The 24,330-nt window shown below is 40.7% G+C and overlaps 1 protein-coding gene and 1 long non-coding RNA gene across 3 annotated transcripts in view; one reads left to right on the top strand and one right to left on the bottom strand.

The window, feature by feature from the left end:
• Positions 1-11,001: 11,001 nt before the first annotated feature.
• Positions 11,002-17,829, bottom strand: LOC145722871 (uncharacterized). The gene is made up of 3 exons (XR_014147449.1): positions 17,719-17,829; positions 12,696-12,827; positions 11,002-11,075 (listed from the first exon to the last, which is right to left on the bottom strand). It is a non-coding gene; the product is annotated as an uncharacterized LOC145722871 (long non-coding RNA).
• A 142-nt stretch (positions 17,830-17,971) lies between these two features.
• The window catches only part of MAP3K5 (mitogen-activated protein kinase kinase kinase 5), a 195,075-nt gene continuing 188,716 nt past the window's right edge, over positions 17,972-24,330 (top strand). Inside the window, exons 1-2 of one of the 2 annotated variants that reach the window (XM_081829058.1) lie at positions 17,972-18,466; positions 18,701-19,368. In XM_081829058.1, coding sequence (XP_081685184.1) covers positions 18,360-18,466; positions 18,701-19,368 — 775 coding nt within the window. In that variant the 5' untranslated portion in view covers positions 17,972-18,359. The other variant, XM_081829057.1, reaches the window with a different exon arrangement.

Raw genomic sequence — 24,330 nt, 5'->3', positions numbered from 1 at the left:
ACCCAAAATAATTTACTTTCATTTCCTTCTCTGTAAGTGGATATAATAATAGTCTTTAGGGCTGTTGTGAGGATTTACTGAGCAAATTATGCGGAGGGCCTAGTATTATGCCAGGCACAGAGTAAGCACTCAGTGAAGTTTAGATTTCTTTCTCTGTTGGCTTACTGAAAAAAAATTGATTAAGTACCTAAAATAGAAAGACAATGGTGTGTTTTTATTGTCATTATTAATTATAATTGTCTCTGTTGTTTGTAGTAGACTTCTGCTCTGAAGAAATAAATATTGAAGAGTGAGTGTTAAACTAAATGTGTACCCTTTGAAAGGAAGCTTGTCTTTTCATTCTCGGGCAGTTAAATGAGGGAAATGAAAGAGCATGGAGCAATTATCCAGTCTTATTGTCAGCTAAGCTATACAATTTGAGTAAGTCAGGTCCCAAATGAGGAAGCTATTTGAGACTTTAAACTGACATATAGCATATGAGGCTTATCAACTCTGTCACCACAATGATCAAGACATGATTGTAGAACACTGCACTTCATGTGACTATTTGTGATAGGTAGTCTGAATCGTGTTCTTCCCTCCCCGAATTTATACGTTGAAGCCCCAACCTATATTTGGAGATAGAGCCTTTAGCGAAGTAATTAAGGTTGAATGAAGTCATAAAGGTGGGGTCCTAATCCAATTAGATTGGAGTCCTTATAAGAAGAGGAGGAGACACCTGAGCTCTCTCTCTTTCTCATGCATACACAGAGGAAAAGCCATGTGAGAATGCAGCACGAAGGTGACTGTCTACAAGCCAAAAAGAGACCTCTCCCAGAAACTGAATTTACTGGCACCTTCATCATGGACTTCTAGCCACCAGAACTATGAGAAAACAAATGTCTGCTGTTGCAGCCGCCCAATCATAGGTATTTTGTTATGGCAGCCTGAGTTGACTAACACACTACTGAAGGAATTTCCTCTTTGTCAGGACAACTGGGAAATGTGCTGTTGCTCTGTTGATATATAGGCCTGTCTTCAGTCAAAATTGTTTCTAAGACAAAAAAAAAAAATAGACACAAACAGTACAAATTCAGAAACCTTTCAAGAAGTTAGTGATTACTCTAGCAGTAAAATACAATGCTGCGACAGTAAATTTAATCACCTTCATTTTACAAATTAGAAAACTGAGGCCAAAACAAAGGAAGTCAGCTTCTTCACAACTGAACCAGAGCTGAGTTTAATCGGGTGCCCAGAGCTCTCTTCCCATTACACCTGCTGCTTTAGAGCCACAGGTCGTGTCCATTCCTGGGGCTTGAGGGCGTGGCAAAGAAGAGAGGAGGGGACAGTTGACTGCAGTCTCATGCCCTGCCATACCACGAAGAGGTCAAGGATTTAGGGACACACACTATCTTCCCTGAACCCAAAACAGGACCCCTGAAAGAAGGGCTTTTTTTCCCCTCTCTTATGTAGGAGATCAGTGGAAATCTTGATTTCAATTATAAATACACTAAGGAATTTGCAGATTATTTTGAGAACCAGGAATGGTGCATTTTACTCAATAATTTTACTCATAACTTGCACTCTGTAAATAATAACTGTCTAGCTGAAATAATCAGCACTCTAACATTTACAGATGGATAGAAGTTTAATATTTAAAATTAGGGTTGTCCCGCATCGGGGCTCCCTGCTCGGCGGGAAGCCTGCTTCTCCCTCTCCCACTCCCCCTGCTTGTGTTCCTGCTCTCGCTATCTCTCTGTCAAATAAATAAATAAAATCTTTAAAAAAAATAAAATAAAATTAGGGTTATAGATAAGATTTTTTTAAAAAGCATTTGCAACAACCCCCTAAGTACTACATATATATGATAATTCCCCATGTGATATAAATTTCTCCTTATAAATCAATCAATCTATCATCTACTTATAGATAGATACACACATATGCAGACACATCATACTGGAGATTAAGATATCTGTGACAGAGACGGTTGCCTATCCAATATCCATTTTCCCCTTCTTCCCTGTTAATAAGACCCCTACATTGATGGTTGCATGTATGTGCCCAGCTTTAAAGCTATAGTTTCCCTCCTCCCTGACAGATAACCTTTCTCCAAGTGGACATAATTGGATGAGGATTCTAGGAAAGCTATTTTAAAACAGCTGACTAGCAATCAGGCATTCCTCTCCTTCCTGCTGCCTGGAATATGGGCGTGATGGCTGGATTACAACAGCCATTTTCTAATCATGAGGTGACCAAGAGGATGGAAGCTATGAGATAGGGATAAGAAAGGAGAAATAATGAAGGAGTTTTGATCCTGGGTGATAGTAGAGCCACCAAAGAAGTCCTGGGCCAGCTGAATCTGGACTTATTTTACAGGAGAGAAAAATGTATATATTTTCTGAGACTCAATAATTTTGGATTTTTATTATATCTTCTAACTGGAGTATATGTTCCATGAGGGCAGGAATCTTGGCCTGTTTTATTCACTGGTATATCCCAGGGACCTGAAATAGGCATTCAAGAAATACTATTATTGAATGATTGCCATGTAATACAAACCTAAAGTCTCACTATATTTTTGTAATACTGCAAAGGGTAAGCTGAGAAAATTCTGGAGTTTTTACAATGCCAAACAGAGATTAGCAAACAGAAAGCAGCTGGAACCTTGGCAAAGAGTGGCACAGGAAGATTTTTCCAACCTAAGCTAAAAATAGTGTGGTCTCTCTGGGAAGGACAGACGCTGGTTCCAGCTGGGGTAAACTGTTTATGGTGATGCTGACCATGGAAAAAATTCTGAGGGGCTCTGAGATATTAGCCACTCCTTACCTTGCAATATAAGACTATAAAATTGTAAAATATTTCACCCCACCAGCAAGCTTTTCTAGAATATAATTGATTAAATATATAAATAAATAAACCACATTACAATACTGGATTTGGAGCATCTTGAAGTAAAATCCAGATCTAATTTGCTTTGTCTCCCAGCACCTTAAAGAATGCTGAATACATAATAAACCTTCCATAAATGTTGACGACTTGAGTTGAATTGGAGAAGTGGAATAGGAAACATGAAGTATTTATCTTCTCCTATTTCTCCCCTTCTCTTTTGCCATACCCCTCCCATACCTGCACTTCTCAAGTGGAGTCCAAGTTTACTAGAAATGTTGATGGAAGTTGACTTAAGGGCGGCCTGAAATTCCAGTACTAGAAATTTATTCCCTGTGAATTTTTTACATGATTTCTTGAGGATTTTTCTCTTAAATGCAATTAGGCTATATGACAAAGAATACTGAATTTTAATCTCAATTTGCCCTTCTTAGTTCTATACTTACCCCCAGAGTTTTGTTTCCTCCTATGTAAAATGGAAGTTTCCATTACATCAATCACTTCTAGCTAGGAGGGCTTGAAGACTATAACAAGGTTAGATAAAGTTTTCCAAATATTTCCAAAGCCAAACAAGAATTGTACATTTATAATTCTGCAGCAGAGGCCAGCCTAAAATTCTAGTTTTCTTTGTTTTTAGGCTGAAATTATAGGGATGCAAGGTTGTTACCAATTATATGGTTACAAACTGGTTCTCTGGTGTTGATATTAATTTCTGATTGACCACTTATGAAATCATGACATTTCTGAGTTCATGGAAGAGAAGTCTTTGAAAAAGTTTATAAGTTTTAAAAGTGTTGATCTTTAAGGTTCTGCACTGCCAAGAGGACTAAGGCATAGAGTTCCTGTCTGTCATTCACACCTTATCATGCATGAGTCTTTTCTTCAGCTTTATTGGGGTATAACTGATAAACAGAAGTTGCATACATTTATACATGCTTTGATATATGTATATATTGTGAAATGAGAAATACAATCAAACTTAACATACCCATCAGCTTATATAGTTATCTTTGGAGTGTGTGTGTGTGGTGAAAACACTTAAAATCTACCCTTTTAATCAATTTCAAGTATACAGTACAGTATTGTTAACTACCAGTCATCGTGCTGTACATTAGATCCCCAGAACTTATTCATCTTGCATAATTGAAGCCTAATATCTTTTGACCAATATTTCCTCATTTTCCCCACCTCAGCCCCTGGCAACCACCATTCTACTCTGCTTCTATGAGTTCAACCAATTTAGATTCTACATATAAGCAAGATCATGTGGTATTTGTCTTTCTGTGTCTGGTTTATTTCACTTAGCTTAGTGTCACAAGTCACAGGATTTCCTTCCTTTTGTAGGGCTGAATAGTATTTCCTTATTGTGACTTTGAGTAGAAGTCTTAAAGAAGAGGAAAGATACCAGGGAATTCAAAGCCCTGCAGAGAGACCATTTCCAGAGCTTAGGGCACTTATAGCATTAGCAGCACTTATAAAGGACTCCCTTTCTTGTTATAATATGCTTATCTACTACCTGTCCTCATCATCATTTGGGGGTACTTGTTTTTTCTCAACTGAGAAATGGTTTTCATCTAAACAGTGATTAAACCTCAGAGTTGTATAACATCTAAACTTGGCCAATGCTGTGGAAGAACATTTAACGAAAATAATGTAGGCAGGCGTGGGTAAAGAGCTACAATTATATATTTAAAAATATAATTTTTGTTTTTATAACTGCTATGGTGACCTCATAAAGACTCACATTGCAATTACTTACCAACTCACATCATTTTGAAACCAGTTTATCTTTCCCATGGAGATAGACAAGAAGTAAAATAATTGAAATACGTGGTCTTTCCATCCAGGTGAATCATTATCCTAGGTAAATGGATAGGTTGCTATGTTTAAGGCTACATATGGTAGTTATGGGAAAGAATTCCAGAGAAAAATGAGTGATTTTTTTTTTTTTTTTTTTTTTAGTTTTTCACAGCATTGTGCTGGGCACATAATAAGCTTTTAATCAATGTTTGCTAGAGGGTAATATAATCATCACTCAAGTACTTCCAGCATTATCTTCAAATATGTGATGGATATTTAGATTGATGTACTTTAAGGGTCCTTCAAACTCAGAGAGTCAATAATTGTGGGCCAATTGTTTACCTCACTCATTTTATATCATTCATCACTTATTTTAGTTAGACTTTGCTGTTAAAAGTTATGGAATCTTGGGGCGCCTGGGTGGCTCAGTTGGTTAAGCGACTGCCTTCGGCTCAGGTCATGATCCTGGAGTCCCGGGATCGAGTCCCGCATCGGGCTCTCTGCTCGGCAGGGAGTCTGCTTCTCCCTCTGACCCTCCTCCCTCTCATGCTCTCTGTCTCTCATTCTCTCTCTCAAATAAATAAATAAAATCTTTAAAAAAAAAAAAAGTTATGGAATCTTGTAGGAATGTAAAATTGGGCAGCTGACATGGAAACAGGATAGCAGTTCCTTAAAAAATTAAACACAGAATTACCATATGATCCAGAAATTCCAACTCTGGGTATATACCCAAAAGAATTGAAAACAGGGACTCAAACAGATATTTGTACACTCATGTATATAGCAGCTTTATTCACAGTAGCCGAAAGGTGGAAACAATCCTGTGTTTACAAACAGATGAATGGATCAACAAAATGTGGTATATACATACAATGGAATGCTATTCAGCCTTAAATAGGAAGGAAATTCTGACACATGCTACAACATGAAGGATAAACTTTTGAAGACATTATGCTAAATGAAATAAGCCAGCCAAAAAAAAGACAAGTCATATATGATTCTACTTATATGAGTTACCTAGAGTAGTCAAATGTGTAGAAACCTGAAGTAGAAATGGTGGTCATCAGCAGGCTATGGAGAGGAGACAATGGGGAGGTAGTGTTTAGTGACTGTAGAGTTTCAGTTTGGGAAGATAAAAAGTTCTAGAGATGAATGGTGCTGTGATAATGGTTGCACAACCGTGTGAATGTACTTAATGGCACTGAACTGTACACTTAAAAATGGTTAAAATGGTAAATTCTGTGATATATATTTTTGGCACAATAAAAATGTTTTTGAATCTTAACTAAAGTGTTTGTGTTTGGTCTAGGATATGTATTTACTATGGGATTACTATGTTACTATGCTTCTATGTAGAAGGAGAAACAAGAATCCGTGAGCGATTGAACACAGTATAAAATGCATTTAATAATTTTCCTTGTTTTCTGGAAGGACAGAGCCATCAACTGCACAGGATTTTGGAATCAGAATCTTAGGATTAGACCTAAGCCTCATGCTTTTTACTTTTGTGATGAGGAGAGTCTGACATCTATATGTAGACTTTTAGCTCTTGGGCAAATTAATATTTATGTGATGCTGTAAATGTACTCACAGCTCCTTGATTATGTATTGGATAAATTGGACAAATGGGTAGATGTATCCCTTAAATGGATATTGGCTCCAATGGATAAATGGCTGGATAAATAACTGGGTGCCTTGTCTGTAAGCTCAACTCAACAAAATGACATAGGGTATGATAACAACATGGGCTATGGTCCCCTCAGACCTCCATGATGATAAAATCTCCCTCAAGGGTTTGTAGTGATGATTAAATGAGATAGCACGTGTAACTGTAAGCTCTCAGTTGCTGAAGGTTCTTATTTTTGTTGCACTTCCTAGCTCTGTTCAAGTACTAAACTTGCTTCTTCAAAGCAGAAAATTAACCCCTCTCGTTCCTATTTCACTCTTAATTCTCTCCCTTAACCTCTTTCACTATCACTAAGGAATGAAGGCTTCCCAATGCTGTCAGGACTTTGCTAATTTTTTGTTCATGTACTCTCCAAAAGGATTTAGAAAAATTATGAACCCCACACACATCATAAGTTGCCCTATAAATGTCTTACTCATAAGTTTAAATAGCTGCAAATGATGTAATGTCACGATTACTGAAAAATGTCATTTTTAAATTCAAAATATTTTGTCACTCTTAAATGTATCTAATGGATTCTAGAAACAATAGCCATCTGACACAATTATTGTATTAGTTATCTATCTAGGGCGGTGTAACAAATTGTCCCTATGCTTAACGCTGAAAACAACCATTTATTTTCTCACAGTTTCTCTGGGTCAGGTCACTCAAGATCTCTTACAAGACTGCAATCAAGGGCCAGGGCTCCAGTCTCATCTGAAGACTTGACTAAGTAGAAATTGCTTCTAAGTTCACTCTCATAATTGTTGGCAAGATTCAGTTCTTTGTGGACTGTTTGAGTGAGGATCTGGTTCTCTGCTGACCAATGGCAGCAGCTCTTCCTAGCTCCTTGCTACTGGGGTTCTCCATAAGGCAGTTCACAATATGACCCGTGCATGCATGTGTGTGTGTGTGTGTGTGTGTGTGTGTGTGAGAGAGAGAGAGAGAGAGAGAGGGAGAGAGAGAGTGAGAGAGAGGGGGGTGGGGGACAAAAGAGGATGAGCAAGATGGAAATCACAGTCTTTTTGTAACGTACTCTTAGAAGCTGTATCCCCTTACGTCTTCGGTATTCTCTTTGTTAGAAGCAAATCATTAGGTCAAGCCTATCCTCAAGGGGATGGGATGACACAGGGCATGAATACCAGGAGGAAGGGATCACTGGGGTCCGTCTTGTAGAGGCTGCCTATCTTTATACTACCTTTATCACTTTTTAAAAAATGTCTGAACAAGGAAGGTCAACATTGTTAGAAAATCTATCATATCTTTTTGTCCTTGAACTCATAATTCCATTCTACTATTTTCCCCTGAATTTTGTTTTAATGTAATATATGTTTATGCCTGGAATTATTTTATTGATTTCCTTATCATACATCAGAAAGAAAATTATGTATATAAATTGAAATTTTAATTCAAAAAAATTTCCTATAACCATATGGCTTTAGGGATTATTTTTTTCCTAGGATCCATTATCATTTATTAGTAGTACTTGTAGTACTAGTGTTATAATTAGTATTATTGATCAAAATTATATAAACATTTAATAAATTTTAATAATTATTAAATACAAAAAGTAAAATGTTATTGGAAATACATTACTTAATGCGACAAGTTTGTTTTTTTTTTTTTCAGTTAGTTCATTTATCCTTTCTTGAGTACGACTTATTCTTAGAATGAGTCAGGGTCACTAGTACATGAGGGGCTAATAATGTTCATTAATGATAATTGCTAAATGCCTTATTTTTAGAGGAATGCATACCATATTCCCATTAAACCACTCTAAATTTAATTGGTGCATGGGAGAAATAATAAATGAGCAGAGATGTAGTCGATGAAGAATAGAGAGTCCAAGTAAAAATTAATATGGATTTAGAGTATGTAACAAACTTTTGGGGAAAGTTAACAAAAATGTTTCCTCTGCAAGTCTAATATGCATGTGAATAGAAAACACCCACTTCCTAAAAAAGATAAAAAATGCTGTAAACCTTCCCTCCACCCCAACAGCACAACAAAGATGCATTTGTAGAGGACACAGAAGAGAAAATATGTAATAGAAGAAACCTACATTTCAGAGTTCATCTCTTTTCCCCTACAAATTTGTAATAACCAGGAGGAATAGAAATGACTAGCACAATAGAAAGTATATTATTTGTAGGCTTTTTACTGAAACTGCATGCTTTGGCTCAGTACAAGAGGTAAGAGGGACTCATCTGGCAGAACTACAGACACTAGGAAGTGATGCAATCAACATCATGTTCACACATGTGTGACAGCACTGTAATTTCTGCCTTTGGTTATAAATGGCCATGATTGGTGTGATAAAGATGTCTCATTTGGGAATAATTGGATGTTTTATTTTCCAATTATTGCCATCAGCTACTTCTTATTTAATCTCCTTCATGCTGGGTTAGCAGGACTATTGGTAAAGACATAGTCTCTCTTTTTTTTTAATTTTTAATTTTAGGTAGTTAACATACAGTGCAATATTGGTTTCTGGAGTAGAATTCAGTGATTCATCACTTACATAAAACACCCAATGCTCATCATAACAAGTGTCCTCCTTAATACCCATCACCCATCTAACCCATCCCCCACCCACCTCCTTCCATCAACCATCAGTTTATTCTCTATCATTAAGAGTCTCTTATGGCTTATTTCCCTCTCTCTTTTCCTTTTTTTCCCCCTTCCCCTATGTTCATCTGTTTTCTTTCTTAAATGCCACACAGGAGTGAGATCATATGGTATTTGCCTTTCTCTGACTGACTTATTTCACTTAACATAGTACACTCTAGCTCCATCCATGTCATTGTAAATGGCAAGATTTCATTCTTTTTGATGGCTGAATAATATATACCTATATAATTATATATATATAATATATATATATCTATCTATATATGTATATATATCTCACATCTTCTTTATCCATTCATCAGTTGATGGATATCTGGGCTCTCTCCATAGTTTGGCTATTGTTGATAATGCTACTATAAACATCAGGGTACAAGGACATAGTCTTTTTCATGTGACTATGATGTTTGAGTACTTACAAAGCATTCTCAGTGTCACAAAGCTAAGGATGGAGGAAGAACTGATGGGAGTAATGCAATGGAATTCATGCAAAAGCACGTTAGACTAGGTAATTCCTTTCAGTCTCCAAATGATAACTTTAAAGCCCGTAATCATTGATTCTGTCTGTTCAACATTCCTTACTTCCCTTCCTCATAACCAACTTCTGGTCCCTCTGCCTCTCACAAGGCAGGCATGGGTTTAAGAGCAAGGCTGAGCCTCCCACAGTCCCCTGATATAGATGCAGTGTGGTTCCAGAACAAGACAAATGGAGATAAAGCAATTATCTCCCCTCTTCTTGAGTAGAAGAATGATTTATAAATTCTGAGGCTCTTAAAAACATTCCAAATTTGGGCATTTTGTATTAAACATATTTTAAATATCTAAAAGGATAGGGGCACCTGGGTGGTTCAGTCCGTTAAGTGTCTGTCTTTGGCTCAGGTCATGATTCAGGGTCTTGGGATCCAGCCCTGCATCCCTCTTCCTGCTCAGCGGGGAGTCTGCTTCTTCCTCTCCTTCTGCGCCCTCCCTTGCTCGAGCTCTCTCTCTCCCTCTGCCCCTCCTATTTGTGTGCTCTCTCTCTAAAATAAATAAACTGTGTTTTTCACATCTAGAAATGCCGTTTGGTTCTTTGTTACATCTTCTATTTCTTTTCTCATTATGGTCTTGTGTTCATTTGCATTCTTGAGAATTTGTGCGTATTTATAATATCTGTTATAATGTCTTTGTCTACTAATTGCATTGTCTCTGTCATTTCTGGGTCTGTTTCTACAATTGATTTTTGTCCTCGTTAAAAGTCACATTTTTCTCCCTTCTTTGATAAGTTTTGATAGGATTGGAGGTGTTTTGTGTTTTACTTTATTGAATGCTATATTTTTGTTATATTTCTTTAAAGGGTATCCAATTTCTTCTGGAAAGCAATTACTTATTTATGGGTGAATTTTCTTGTTTCTCAGCTCATTCAAGGCAGGCCTAAATGGCCTTTACACTAGAGATAATCTAGCTCACTTGCTGTTGTAGATCTTCTGGAATCTCTTCTAAATGTTCCATTTTGATGAGTTCTCTCCGCTCTGGCTGGAGAAAACCCAAATTATTCTCAGCTCTGCGTGATGTTAGAGTTCTCTGATATTCTACTCTTTCCTCAGAGGATGTTGTTTCCTTGCCCTATGAGGTTTTATCCTATGCACGTGCAGTCTGGTATCAAAGACTTGAAGGTCTTGTATGCAGATTTCTGGAATTCTTTCTCTGCATACCTTCCTCCTCTTGGATACTCTGTCCTTCACATTCTAACGACCTTAGCCTCCACAAATTCCAATTTTTTATCTTCAACAAAGATACCTGGCTTCTGTTGGAGTTTTCTTTCCCTGCACCACTATCCAGAAATTCCCTCCTGACAGAGAATCACCTCATTTATTTATCTTCTTTCAAGGTTTGTAGCCATGTACTTCTTGTTGTCTGGTATCTGAAAATATAAGTTGTATATAGCGTGTTACCATTTTATTAAGAAAGTGACACATACACGGTGTGTGTGTGTGTGCCCACATGCATTTGTATTACAAAATTCAGTGGAAATATAACATGTGACTTAAAAAAAAAAGTTACCTGGATCTCTGATCCCAGCCATAAGAGAGGAATAGAATCTAGAATTATCTTCTCAGTGTAAACCACTAGAAAACTAGAAAAAAATGGTTATGTATAGAATAGTCAACATTCCTTTTAATGGCTGCATGGTAAGTACTCTACTTAGTGAATATATCAGAGTTTGTTAAACCAGTTCCTGATGGATGAACGCTTGGGTGATTTTTAATTTTTTTGTTATTGTAAATAGTACTGAAATGAACAACCTTGTAAAAATATCTTTCACAATTTTACCAATGTATATCTGAAATACGTTTTTAGAAGTGGGATTGCTGGGTCAAAGGGTAAGTGCATATATAATTTTGCTAGATATTGACAAATTTTCCTTTGTAGGTATTTTATCATTTTTTAAAAATCCCACCAGAAATTAACAAATGCCCATTTTCTTATAGAGTGTGTTGTCGAACTTCTGGATTTTTGCCAACATATTAGGTGAAAAGTGGAATGTTAGTGTAATTTTAATTTGCATTTCTCACTATGAATTATTTCTCATTGAACATCTTTTTATATGAGTAAAAGACACCTGTACTTCCATCTTTATGAATAGCCTGTGGCTTCCTATTACTCATTTTCTATAGGTTTTTTTAATCTCTTCTCTATTTTTAGAAATTCATTTTGAATCAGTTGTAGCTATTTTTCTCAGTTTGTTATTTGTCTGTCTAGTTTGCTTATGATATCTTTTCCGATGTAAAGATCTTTTATTTCTATGTTATCAAGTTTATCTATTTTTTCCTTTCTTGCTTTTGGATTTTGAGTCATGGTCCTGAAAGTTTTTCTTGTTCCTAGGTTGAAAAGAATGTACCCATATATTTACTGAGTACTCATATAGCTTCATTTTTTATAATTAAATCTCATCGCCATTTGGAATTTCTCTTGGTGTATGGTGTGGGGAATGAATCCAATTTTATCTTTTCCATATGGCTTTGCAATTATTCCAACATGACTTTTTAAAGTCCTTCTTTTGCAATCATCTAAAAGGCTGTTTTTATCTTACACTAAATTTTCATATGTAATTGACTCTATTTCAGATTTTCTATTCTGTCTCATTGATTTATTTATTCATGAACCAGCACTATTAATTTTAGAGGACTTACGTCTTTAACAATTGTAATGTTCAAAAAAAAAAAAATAGCTGTGACAAAGTCACAGGTACCATTCCTGTGGAGTGACTTTGGCTGTAGCTCCTGGCCTTTGAGGGCTCTTGGTTTCTGTATTTTAGAGCCTGGGCCCCAGGCTTGCTTTGATGCCTTGAGCCCTAATATCTTTGCAAAAAAAAAAAAAAAGCCTTTTTTTTTAGTTTTGGTTTCTGTTGCTTACACAAAAACTCTTACTGTGGCCCTGTGTATATATTTTTCATGAGTTGTTTATCTAAATTAAAGGGATGCTTTTAATAGTAAGAATTTTAGTCAAAGTTGGGAGTGGGGAGAAGAAGGCAAGACTCTGACAGTCTGGAGATGGTAGGTACATGGATCGATCAGGGGCAGCATGGGGCAATTTTAAATAGAGGAGGCTTTGGTCTTCTTTTCACAAAACGTGGAGAGAACCATTTCTCTATTAAAATTGCCTTGCCTTCCTGGGACATAAAGAGAAATAAAAATGTTGGCAAGTATGCTTTTAGAAGAAGCATATCAAAGATTCCACCAAAAATCATTCCTACTAGAGGAGATGTGAGATGCATCAAGATCACTGCTCCTTCCCTAGTCCAGGGTTGGAATACTGTAGAAGCTTCTCAACTTCCTTTTGTGTTTAGCTGCAGGCCCAGATGTTGACATCAGTGAGAGTTTTCTTTCTAAAATATAGATTGGATCATATTACTCCTCTGCTCAAAATCCTTGAATGTCTCTTTTTCTTAGGGGATGAAGTTAAATTTATCTTTCATCAAGATGCTTCAAAATCTGGCCCCAGCCTTGGTTTCCAAACTTGTTTTTTAACAACCACCACATCAAACATGCACTCTAGTAGTAGTAATAAGAGTAATTTTAAAGTAATGAGTGGTAGTAGTGGTGGTAATAGTGTAACTAGCAACACAAACAGCATCCACCCCTGTTGACTTTAGTCTCAGATTGTTCCTCAGGACTTCCCTTTCCCTGGCTTCTGACGAAAGAGCTTGCAAACACAACTACTCTACACAACTTCCAGAATAACAAGTAAGAATGGTCTTTTGACATGATATTTTAATTCCAAATTTGGCAAATAGACTGTTTGAACTTCTCATTGCCCTTCTTTTAAACTTTATGCAGCTGTGAAATGAAAGGGTTGCACGTCTTCACACCAGAGCAAAAAAAAAAGCAAGCTGCTTGATATTTTCTGAAGTGATGATCTTATGCCTTCATTGTGGATAATAACATAGGCTCTGGATTAGAACCCTTGTTTTGTTACTCCTTGTCTGACACTGGGTAACCTTTTTCCTCTGGGCTCCTCATCTAGATGGGAGACAGGAGATAGGAACATAAAGCGTGCTGGGCACTTATTTTTTCAACTGGAAATGTCCCTAAGACACATTTGACCATGTTATTACTAGACAACGAACTTAGCATCAGTTACAGTGGTAGTAACTTACTTGTGTAAGAAAATGAGCCATTCACCTGACAAAATTTCCCACAGTGTCGGTTCTGCAAGTTGCATCTCCAGAATGTCTTAACCTGTTTTGGTCCTCTATATTTCTGGGAATTAGCTGTGCAATCTCAGCCTTGGATTCTAGGGATTTGATGAGATTCATGCCCACCATTTTTGGTATGACTACCTCATAATTGGTGGTGTGTTTTTCCTTCAGGAAGCACATATCTAGTTCTCTCTCTTTTAGTGATGTTAGTGACTATTGATGATCCATACCTGGATCCAAATTCATTAAAAGTTGCAAAATGGTGATATTCTAACTACCTCAGACTTTTTCATGTGTATTCGCTAGAATATTTCTACAAAGAGAAAGTTCCCCCATGTACTATTTCGTTACCCAGTGGTATTTTCGTTCTTTACACATCTCAATTTAGTATGGGAACTGGTATTTCAACTGAATACTTAAACACAGCACATTAGAGTTTCAAAGGATTTTCAATTTAATCTAATTCAACACTTTATTTTATGGGTGAGGAACCAGACCCAAAGAGTTAAATTAGTTTTCTAATTTGCAAAAGCTCATTAGTAGTTATCAGAGTCAAGATACAAGATAATTCGAGGTGGGTTTGTTTGCAAAAAGACTAATTACGAAGGTGTGGAAGAGGTACAAAGGAAGCTTCAAAGGATTGTGCTGAAACTTGGGGCTAATGGCTTCAGAGTTATCATCAATTCTAGGTACCAGAGGACAAGGTGAGGGACAGTTATGAGGTCCTGTAGGAAAGTGGATCCTGTAGGATCTGCCCCTTGAGAAAAGCAATGACTTCCTATTGAAGAACATAGCCAGCCTGAGGTGACTCACAAAGTCCCAATCCCCTTCCTCCCTCAGATACCCTACCTGGCCTCACCATTGATCAATCCCAGTTGGTAAACAGAAAGCAAGGAAGCCCATTGATTTAGTTCATACAGACTAGCCTCCCAAGGCAGAGACTAGGGGGATGTGAATGGAGAGTGGATCTGGAAGAGAGAACTCAGGAACAGATGGCAAAATCAGGATTTGGTTCATATCCTTCTCCTCCTCTACCATTCTACCATGCATTCAAATGTTTGCCTATATGCACAGATCTTATATTTGTAGAAATAATTCATGGTCCAGGATGATGTTATCTTCCTCTGGAGTGACTTTTGTTTGTTGAATGACTGGAATTACCTTAAACCAATTTCAGGGTTTGAGACTTTTTTCTGGGTTACTCAGATACCTGGAGACAGGGTGCTATCCATGTAAGAGTCATTTTACTTTTATTTCACTCCTACTTTTTGACTATATCATCCTCGCTTTTGTCCTTCCAGGTGTTGTCAAAAATTTAGTTCAGCCTTTCAGCTGCCTAATTCAGGCTCTCAAAAACTGCCAGGCCTAAAGCAGCCCCAACTGTGAAAACACCTTCCAGAGCCCTGGCCTCTTTTCCAAAATCTGGCCAGATAGTTCCTCATTATCTCATTAGTGCTTTAATGCCTTTATTTTAAATTTCAAACTTTGTCCAGCATTCTTTGGCTCATTCAGTGAGAAGGAAAGACCTAATCTGTCAAAATCAGAAGCAGAAATCTCTCCCTTGTATTTCTCTAGCTCTTTATTAGGAAAATTCTTTACTCTATCTGTAGGGATTCTCAAAGGTGTCCCAAGGCTTATTTCTAAGTGCAAGAGAAATAGACTCTGAGTGAGAATATGATTCTGACCGGTAAACTTCAGTTTTGCTGCCATGCCTTTTAAAAGTGTAAAGAGATCATAGAATATGATATTATACTTCTGTCATTCACTGACTGTGATTTAATTCTTGTCAAAAGTTTCTAGGGAAGCCTGCTATTTATGATAGGATCTAAGCAATATGTTACCTATTTCCTTGGGTTCCTTCTTTCCTCGATGCAGAATACTAAGTTATGATCTTACAGTGAATTACATAATACCCTCAACTCCTCACATTTATTAAGGTGATTGATATAACTAGAAAGTATTGCATCTGATTTATATTATTTTAGGTTCCTCTGAAATGCTTTCATTGAATTAATATTTAATATTGTGTTCTTGGCATCTAAAAATATTAAATATACATTTGAAGAACATATATAATTTTTTTACAAATCCATATTCAATTCTATTGTATTGCTTAATGTACTCTATATTGGATTCTGTAATAAAGTCTTCATAGAATTCCATGCCAGGACAAGACTTGACTCTTCATATGACTATATGTACACTTATGTATTTTCTTTTTATTTTGGCAGCCAAAACAGATGGAGGTAAACTTAGCAATAATTAAATTATTAATTCATCCCAGGTACTTGATACTTCTTTACTGGCTTCCTTATTGATTTCTGATAATTTGAACTCATATTTACATTATTACGTATAAAACATTATGTTGTTTTGTCTGTAACCTTAAATACTTTTTGGAATTAAGAGTATATTGTATTCCCATTTATCTTATCTGAGGATACAGAGAAAGGCACACTTGTCACCTAAAACAAAAACTAGCCAGCTAGGAGATCCTTGTCCATTTCAGGCTTAAAATTCACGTGACATTTTGCCTTTTCAAGAACAAATATTGCCCCAAGACAGGCAATGATTTTTCCCTGTTCACCACTATCATCTTAGATGTCCTTTTGGATTAGAAAAAGTGCTCCTTCTTTACAGACAAATTGCAAAGGCACAACTTCTAAGTAATCCAATTAGAAAAAGGCTTTCATTCCTCCAGGACACCCTAAGCCAGGCTTGGCAAGCTAAGAGCAGGCTAGGTCTCAGTACCCCACCTGTACTCTCTGCCTCTACACAGACCCCACATCTGAGTTGTAAGTTGAACCATCTGAATTTAGCTATAAAATGGAAATTTCACATGGTTCAATCTAATACATGGCATGTAAGTTTAATTAGCTAAACCACGCCATTTAGGTAGTGAGAGAGCCTTAGCACCAACTAGAAGCCGTCATATCATTGCACTGGGGGTTTGGGTGATCTTTAAAGTTATTGCATCAATTCAAAGTAAAACCAAGCAAACAAAGTAAAACAAAAATAAAAATTGTGTGTATGAAAAATGGCTCTGAAAAGATCTGGAAGGGGTCAAAGGTGAAATGATCTAAAAAGGTATGGGTTTTAGAAAATAGTTTTTTATATAATCTCAGATCTTATTTGTGTAGCAAAATGCGATTTGAGAATTTAGGCATTTTAGTTTTTCCTGACATGGTCCTAATGAATTTCCAGCATGTATTGTTTGGGGTCAGGATGGGGTGAAGGATTATCTACTCCACAGGAGTTTGGAGGTTTGACAAGTTGGAAATAATAAAACGTGTATATCTATTAGGAGCCTGTCAGTATTTTATTCCAGTATGATACCTATTCACTAAATATCTACTTTACTAATGAGATCAAGTCCTAAAGCAGACAGAGATCATATAGATCCCATTTGATATATAATTTCCTTACTATAAATTTACTTCTATCATTTTACAAACCTTTAGAAAAAGCTAATGTCACTTGCTTCGTTGAGGATATGGTTGTGTAGCTGCTAGGTGTTTTCCTCACTATTATTTCCTTCCTTTTTTTAACTCTACTACTCAACTGTTTTATCCTTCCTTTTCTTCTAAACTTGAATTTGCATTAATAATTTGCATTATTCTACTTTATTTACAGAACTCATTAATCTCTGTTCCCATCTCCGAGATGGGAAGTCCAAAGTCGTTACTTTATTTCGCTGCAATTTTCACCGGTTTTCCCAACAATTAGAGCATTTTGGAGAAGTTCTCTGAGAACTTACACATGTTTTTGCTCCCCGAAGAAGTAGATCTCTTCCTTTTCATCGCTCTTAAGCAATCCAGGTATCCTCCCCCCTCCCCCCGCCGGGGTGCAATTTAAAAAATAGAATGCCACTTAATTTCCTCCTTTCATCTGGTGGATGATGCTTTGCGGAGTGGGGTATATATAGACTCCTTATTCTTTCTCCAGAAAGAATGTGTGTGGGGGCGGGGCGGGGGGAGTTTTATAAGAACCTAAATGAAAATGTTAAGTCGTTTCAATTACTCCCTTAATATTAACATAGCCACTGGAATTTTTTAAATGGAAAGTAGCAGAGGCCGACCTGGTCAATTATGCCGGCCACTCCCGGAGCGCCACTGTCGGGAATCGATGGCCGTCCAGTTTAGGCCCCCGCTGTCGGGTGCTAGTGTAAATCCGCCCGCTTTGCGCAACGCGGGCCTCCCCGCGCAGCCCCAGCGCTTCGGCGCGGCTCTGTACCAGACCACGCGCAGGGCGAGGCCGGCAGGCGCCGGAGGGGGGCGCCCTGGCCGCGGGGACCGCTGCAGAAGCCTCCCGGATAGCTCCCAAGCCCCGAGCGTTCTCAGGAGAGACTTTTTTTGCGCCAAGCTGCGGTCGCGTGCGCTCCGGACTGTGGCTGACTCCGCGTCTTCTTAGGTGGGGGCCCGGTGGGTGACGGCGGAGAACCCCGGCCCCGCGCCGCGCTCGGGGCCCAGCCGAAGTCCGGGAGCCGCGGCGCGGTCGGTTTCGTCCCGGCTGGAGCTTCCCAGCAGGGCCCTCCCCGGGGGCGGGCCCTGAGTCTTGGTGCCGCGACGAGTGGGCGGCCGAAGCCGGTGGCCCACAGGGCGAGCGGCTGCGAGGAGCGGCGAGACGCCAGCGGCGAGGCTGGTGCTGGGACGAAGCGGCCGCGGCACGCTCGGGCGAGAAACGAGGCCAGGGGAGGAGGAGGAGGAGGAAACAGAGCCGATGAAGGGGAGCTGCCGCCGAGGAGGGAGGCGGGTCCTTTCGGTTGCGGCTGCTGCTGTTCCCGGACGCAGCCCGGGGAGCCTGCCCGTCCGAGAGGTGCTGGCCAGGTAGCTCCCCACCCAGCGGGCACCCTCCCCGACCCCTCCCAGCTCCCGGCACGGAAGGAGCCGGGGCCGCGCGGTGGCCAGGGCGCACCGCACCCCGAGCGCGGCGCCCTTGAGCTGCACGGCGGCGCAGGTTTGCGAGCTGACTTGTCTGCGGGCCAAGAGAAGGAAGCGCTGTCCCTTCCCGCTCAACCTGGCGTCCCCACCCCTTGTACTCTACACCCTGCCTCGGACGAGCGGCGCGGCCACGGAGGCGCCGAGGAGGGGCGAGCCACCGCCGAGCAGCGGCGTCCCTTCGGGGGAGAGGGCGCCGGAGAGGAGGCGGCGGCGCGGCGCAGAGGGTGCGACGCGCGATGGCAGCTGCTTAGCCCGGCGCGCGCGGAGCAGCCCGGAGCTGTGGCTGGCCAGACGGTGCGGCTGGGCGGGGGACGCCGCCGCCGCCGCCGCCGCCGCCGCCGCCGCCGCAGCCCGGCCGGGAGAGATGAGCGCCGAAGCGGGCGAGGGCATCACTTTCTCGGTGCCACCCTTCGCCGAGGGCGGCAGCAGCCGGAGGGGAGGAGCGGCTGTGGCGGCCGAGGACGAGGAGAGCCAGCTGCCGCCGCCGCCGCCGGGCAGCTTCTGGAACGTAGAGACTGCCGCCGCCCCTGGCACCGGTTGTCCCGCTGCCACCTCTGGGAGCAGCGCCACCCGGTGCCGGGGCAACTCTAGTAGCGGAGGCGGCCGACGGACCACGGTGGCATATGTGATCAACGAAGCGAGTCAGGGGCAGCTGGTGGTGGCCGAGAGCGAGGCCCTGCAGAGCCTGCGGGAGGCGTGCGAGACGGTGGGCGCCACACTGGAGACCCTGCATTTTGGTAAACTGGACTTTGGGGAAACCACCGTGCTGGACCGTTTTTACAATGCAGGTGCGTGTGCAACCCCTTCCCCATCCTCCACGGTCAGGGGCCGCGTTTTCCCTGGCCGCCGCGGGGGGCCGGGGGGGGGCAGTGTTTTTCTAGGCTGCAAGCGTGCTTCCTACTTGTTTAGTTCTTGCCCCACCTTAGGGGCAGCGAGCGGCGCTGCGTGACTGCGCCTGGCGCTCGCTGATCTGGGGAAGAGTGGGTGCTGATGCGAGATCCTGTGTGTATTTGTGTTGGACCGACTGACTCACCCACCCGCCCGCACTGGAGCCAGGGGTCCGTATAAAGAACTTTTCAGTTCTTCAGCAGTGCGAGATAGTGCCCCAATCAGCCTTTGTCCATTTGGTGTCTTGGTTTCTCTTCTGTTAGGTTTGGCCCATATTTTCCTTCTATATATACCTGTGACTGTTTGAGATGACGCTCTTATTTTTTTCTCTGTGTAGTTTTGGGAGTACAGGAACCACGCAGCCTGCTGCTGGCAGAGTAGATCTATACGAATTTGCATGCTGTGTCGTGATCTTCCCAAGTCATTTTACTTAAACGTGTTTAGTAGCTTGGATGTCCCAGCCTTACCATTTTGAACTTCCATCCAATAACTTCCAAAAGCAATAACCTTGTCGCTTGCACTAGACTTACGTGGTTTCTTTGTAAGGATTTTGGTGGGAGAACCGGGATCTGTTTTTTATTACCCCATATACCATGATAGGCTGGAAAGTACATAATTTAACATTGTTTAAAATGGTATTTGCTGTTTTAATAACTAAGATTAGTTTGGCTATTTAAAGTGATTGCTAGCATAATCCATAAAAAAATGTATCTTTTCAACCTATCACGGATTTCGGAAAGTGTCATTGCAGTTCTAGTGACTGATGCAATTAGTATCTGTTTGCCAATGTTAGAAATAGTAACATGCTATTGAAATTAACCTTAAGTACCCTGTACAACCAAATATGAGAATATATACATACTTATTTTTGCAAGTGTGGGTGGCAAATTTGATTTAATGGTGGTTTCAAACAATAAGGTTCTTGCATTTGTGATCACATAAAAGATTTTATATTCCAGTCTTGCTTTCAGTTCTGATTCTCTTCAGTCTCTTCAGAACACCTGAAGTAGGCTTATGTCAGCTTTGGAATTCGGCCAAAGCTGAGTATTTTAAGAACAAGAAGAAATTCATGTTAAGGAAGCCAGACTAAATAAACTAGGGCTCTCTGGTGCTGGTATTTTTTACAGTCTTGGTCTTCATAACTGAACATGAGTATGATATATTATAGCTTAGTTTTTTGTGTGGCTTGCTATAAAGATTGCATAAACGTAACTTTTCGAAAAATTATAGCACTCTTATTTTGGGATTATATTTTGGAAGAAGCTTCAAGCTTCAAAGAACTGAAAGATATGTGAGGAAAACACCCAAGCAAATACTGAGCCTATTTTTATTGCTCTGATAGATTCCATATTTTTTATAAGACTCTATAAAAAAATCTTAAACTCTAAGCTAATTTGAAAGAAAGTTTCCTAACAAGGCTCACTTACTGTTTATTCTCCAAATAACTGTCTGTGGGAAAGGGAGAGAGGAAGATGACAAGGGAACTGACATTTGAACTGTATCTTTAATCCCCCAAACAAGCCCATGAAGGAAGGACTTAACTCTTCTTCTTAGATGAGAAAACCAAGGGCTCCATAACTGGCCTGGACTTATAGGTAGTAACTGGTCAATGCAGGGTTCCACTCAGGTGGCTGACCCTAAAAGGTCATCTTTGCCCTTGCTGCCTCCATTCAGCTGGGCTGATTTACTCTGAGTCAAGGGAAGCTCTCTATCTTGGAATCATGTGATGGAGAGCTGGCAGGGACCTCGGGAGCCATTGAGGTGCAGGGGGGAGGACGCTCTGGGAAGACCTGTGTTACTGAGCCAGCTCTGTCCCATCTACTGCTTCATTCAAGCTGGGCAGGCCCCAGTTTAACCCCTGCTTATGCGCATGACGTGAACTCTGAGCCCTGTCATTCAGCATGAAGATGTGACCGAGTGCAGATGGTATGAGTTTTGTCCAAATCCTTGGTTTTTCTCCACTGAGGGCTGCTGAGTTTGGTGGTAGTAAAACTTTTTTTTTTTTTTTTTCCTGATTTCTGAGAGAGCGCTTGCTTCTCCTCCACCAGGGATAGATTTTTCTGGGAAGGACCAGATGGTAAATATTTCAGACTTTGCAGGAGGTCCCTCTTGCAGCTCGTCAGCTCTCTGCGTTGTTAACGATAGCAGCCACAACAGTCCCTAAACATGTATGTGATTGTGGCTGTATTCCAGTAAAACTTTATTAATGGACACTGAAATTTGCATTTCAGATTCCTTCGAATATTTTTCAACCATTTAAAAATGTAAAAGACCATGCTTAGTTTTGCAAGCTGTACAAAAACAGGCCTGGTGAGATTTTTGGCCCCTGGGCCATGCTCTCTTTTGTTCTGCTTCTGCATTCACTCCTTCCACGGGAAAGTTGAATCACTATGATGTACAGGGAAGAACATTGGCCCCGCAAGTTAGATCTGAGTTTTCATCCTGGCGCTGCTCTGAACCACATCATTGTGAGCAAAGTCCTTCATCTCCTCCAAAGGCCTATGAACTTGACCAAGGGCCGAAGTGGAGGGGGAAATTGAACTAAATTTCTAAGACTCCCTCATTTAACTCTGTGAGTTTGCAAAGGTAGGGCAGCATGGTATGCTGGGACAGAGCATCAGAACAAGAGGGTCAAGATCTGGGTTCTGGTCTTTGGTTCTTGTCTAATTTGGAGCAAGTCATTTAAAATCTCAGAAGAGAGGGAAAGCTTGGAATAATTGGTCTCTGAAATTCTCTCCAGCTCTCAAATTCTGCATTTTAAAATTACATGAATACAAAATGAATTATTTCCATCCCTTGAGGTGAATGAACTGCTTTTTTATATCATGTTCTTGGCCCCTCAAGGAGTTCACAGTTAGTGGGTAAGACAGGTATAAAGCCCAGCTGCGCTGCAGCCTCTGTGAAGGTCCATACAAAACGCCAGGGGTCCCAGGAAACAGATTCTAGAATCAGACTGGGGGTAGGGCGGGTTCAGAGGTGACGGCTGAACTGGGGTGGACGGGTGAGCAAGGACTACTTGGAATAGCTCAGTTTATTGGCACGGACAAGGACTTAAAGCTTGGTTGCATTTTTACTAGCTTCCCCTATCTGTGTGTCCTGGAGCCTTTCTAAAGAATAGATTGCAGTTAAAGGTTTTCCCCATTTGATTATTGTTTAACTGTAATCTAGTTTGTTCTTTGACTACACTTGTCATTCTCTCTTTCATTTCTGTTCTGAGAGGAAACTAATGTTCTATCAGAGCTTTTGTGAAAATTCATTATGTTTACGTGTATAAGACTATTACTCAGAGATGGCAAATGGCAAGCTAACAACACACCTTCCCAGCCCCCTGCGTTGTAGGCAGTAAATTTCTATAAAAGCAAAGAGATGTCAGCGATAACAGACATTAGTGATACAGAGCTACTCCATTCAGGTAGACAGATCCGACCGGCAGTGTCTTAAAAAAACACAGATCTTTTTAATGAGCATCAGTTCTGTGAAGTATAGCGAGAGTAGGCTTTAATGTCCCCCCCCCATTTTGTTTATAAGGAAACTAAACCGTAAAGAGACTATACTCATTCATTCAGATGAAATGACTGAAGGTTACTGCATGGAACCAGGAGCGTACTTTTCTTCAGAAGCAGTATTATAGATGATGGTGAGATTCTGAGACTAGCCTGTGAGAAGCCTTGTTAACTCCGGGTACTTGAAGTATGGAGCCCACTCACCACTTTAAACATTCAGGAAAGTTGTGTTCCTAAGACCGAAAACTGGGGCTTTGAACACATTTCTCCTTATGTTCGATCCGTAACTTCTGCTTTCATCTAGTTTCTGGTAACACCTGGCCAAATGTTACCTTAGCATCACTTTGGGTGGGTGAGGATGACTGGAGGTGATGTGGTGAGGTAAGGTACACAGGAAGGATGGGAAGGCTACAGGGGGAGGAGGGAGGCTGGGCAGGGGAGAAGAAGGATGCTTGGTGATGCTCAGTGCTGGGTGCTGGGTGATGCCCAGTGCTGGGTGCTGGGTGATGCCCAGTGCTCAGTACTTGATGTTCAGTGCTGGGTACTTGGTGACTGGACCGGAGGAGGTGGTGCCAGCCGGGGATCCATTAACACTTTCACCTCTTTCAAACTTCTTCCCCTCCTGACCTTCTATTTATGGCCCTCCACTTCCTGTTGATGTAAGAGCCAGGGACATCACTCTGCTCAAGGCCACTCCACCCCCTCTAGTGGGCACGGGATTAGGTGGGCTGCCTGCTTCCCCTACCCTCCCAGCCATTACATGCACTGGAGACTTTCTCCAAGCCAGGCTCCCTGCAGATGGCAGCCTGGTCCTCAGCCCTTCACCCTGTAGCAACAGTGGGTAACAGGAAGGAAACACATGCTGGTTGAGATGGTAATTTAGCTTTTATCATCTCATCTCTATTATGTTCCTGCTTGGCTTGGGCTTGGGATGAATGTTGCTCATGTAGGCCTTGTCACTGGCGAGGCATCTGAACTTTCTGATGGCATCTGAGCCTCCTTTGGTTCTACTGGCTCCCAGCATAGTTCCTTGGGACTTCCGATCTTATTTGATAAAAAGCAAAACAAACACAACCTTTGTCTCCTGTCTATCCCAGACTGACAAGTTCTTGAAAGTCTTCTAGCCCACTTCTGCATTTTCTACTTTTAAATCCAGGGAAGCTTTTGTTATATATTGTCTCATATACTTTGAGGGAGCAGGTGAAATCTGTATTCCATAAATAGTGGTTCCAATGGACCAGTTAAAAAAAATTGGAAGACTTGACATGTGTTTGTCAACCTTTCATTTTTCCAAATAAGGCTATTGAAGAGAGAAAGAGAGAGAACTCAACAACCAGCCACCTACTGCCACGATCTCTT

Source organism: Leptonychotes weddellii, chromosome 8 (assembly GCF_054177405.1).
Source record: "Leptonychotes weddellii isolate Sample4059 chromosome 8, ASM5417740v2, whole genome shotgun sequence".
Taxonomy (NCBI): Eukaryota; Metazoa; Chordata; class Mammalia; order Carnivora; family Phocidae; genus Leptonychotes; species Leptonychotes weddellii.
This window is presented reverse-complemented; position numbering and strand designations above follow the sequence as displayed.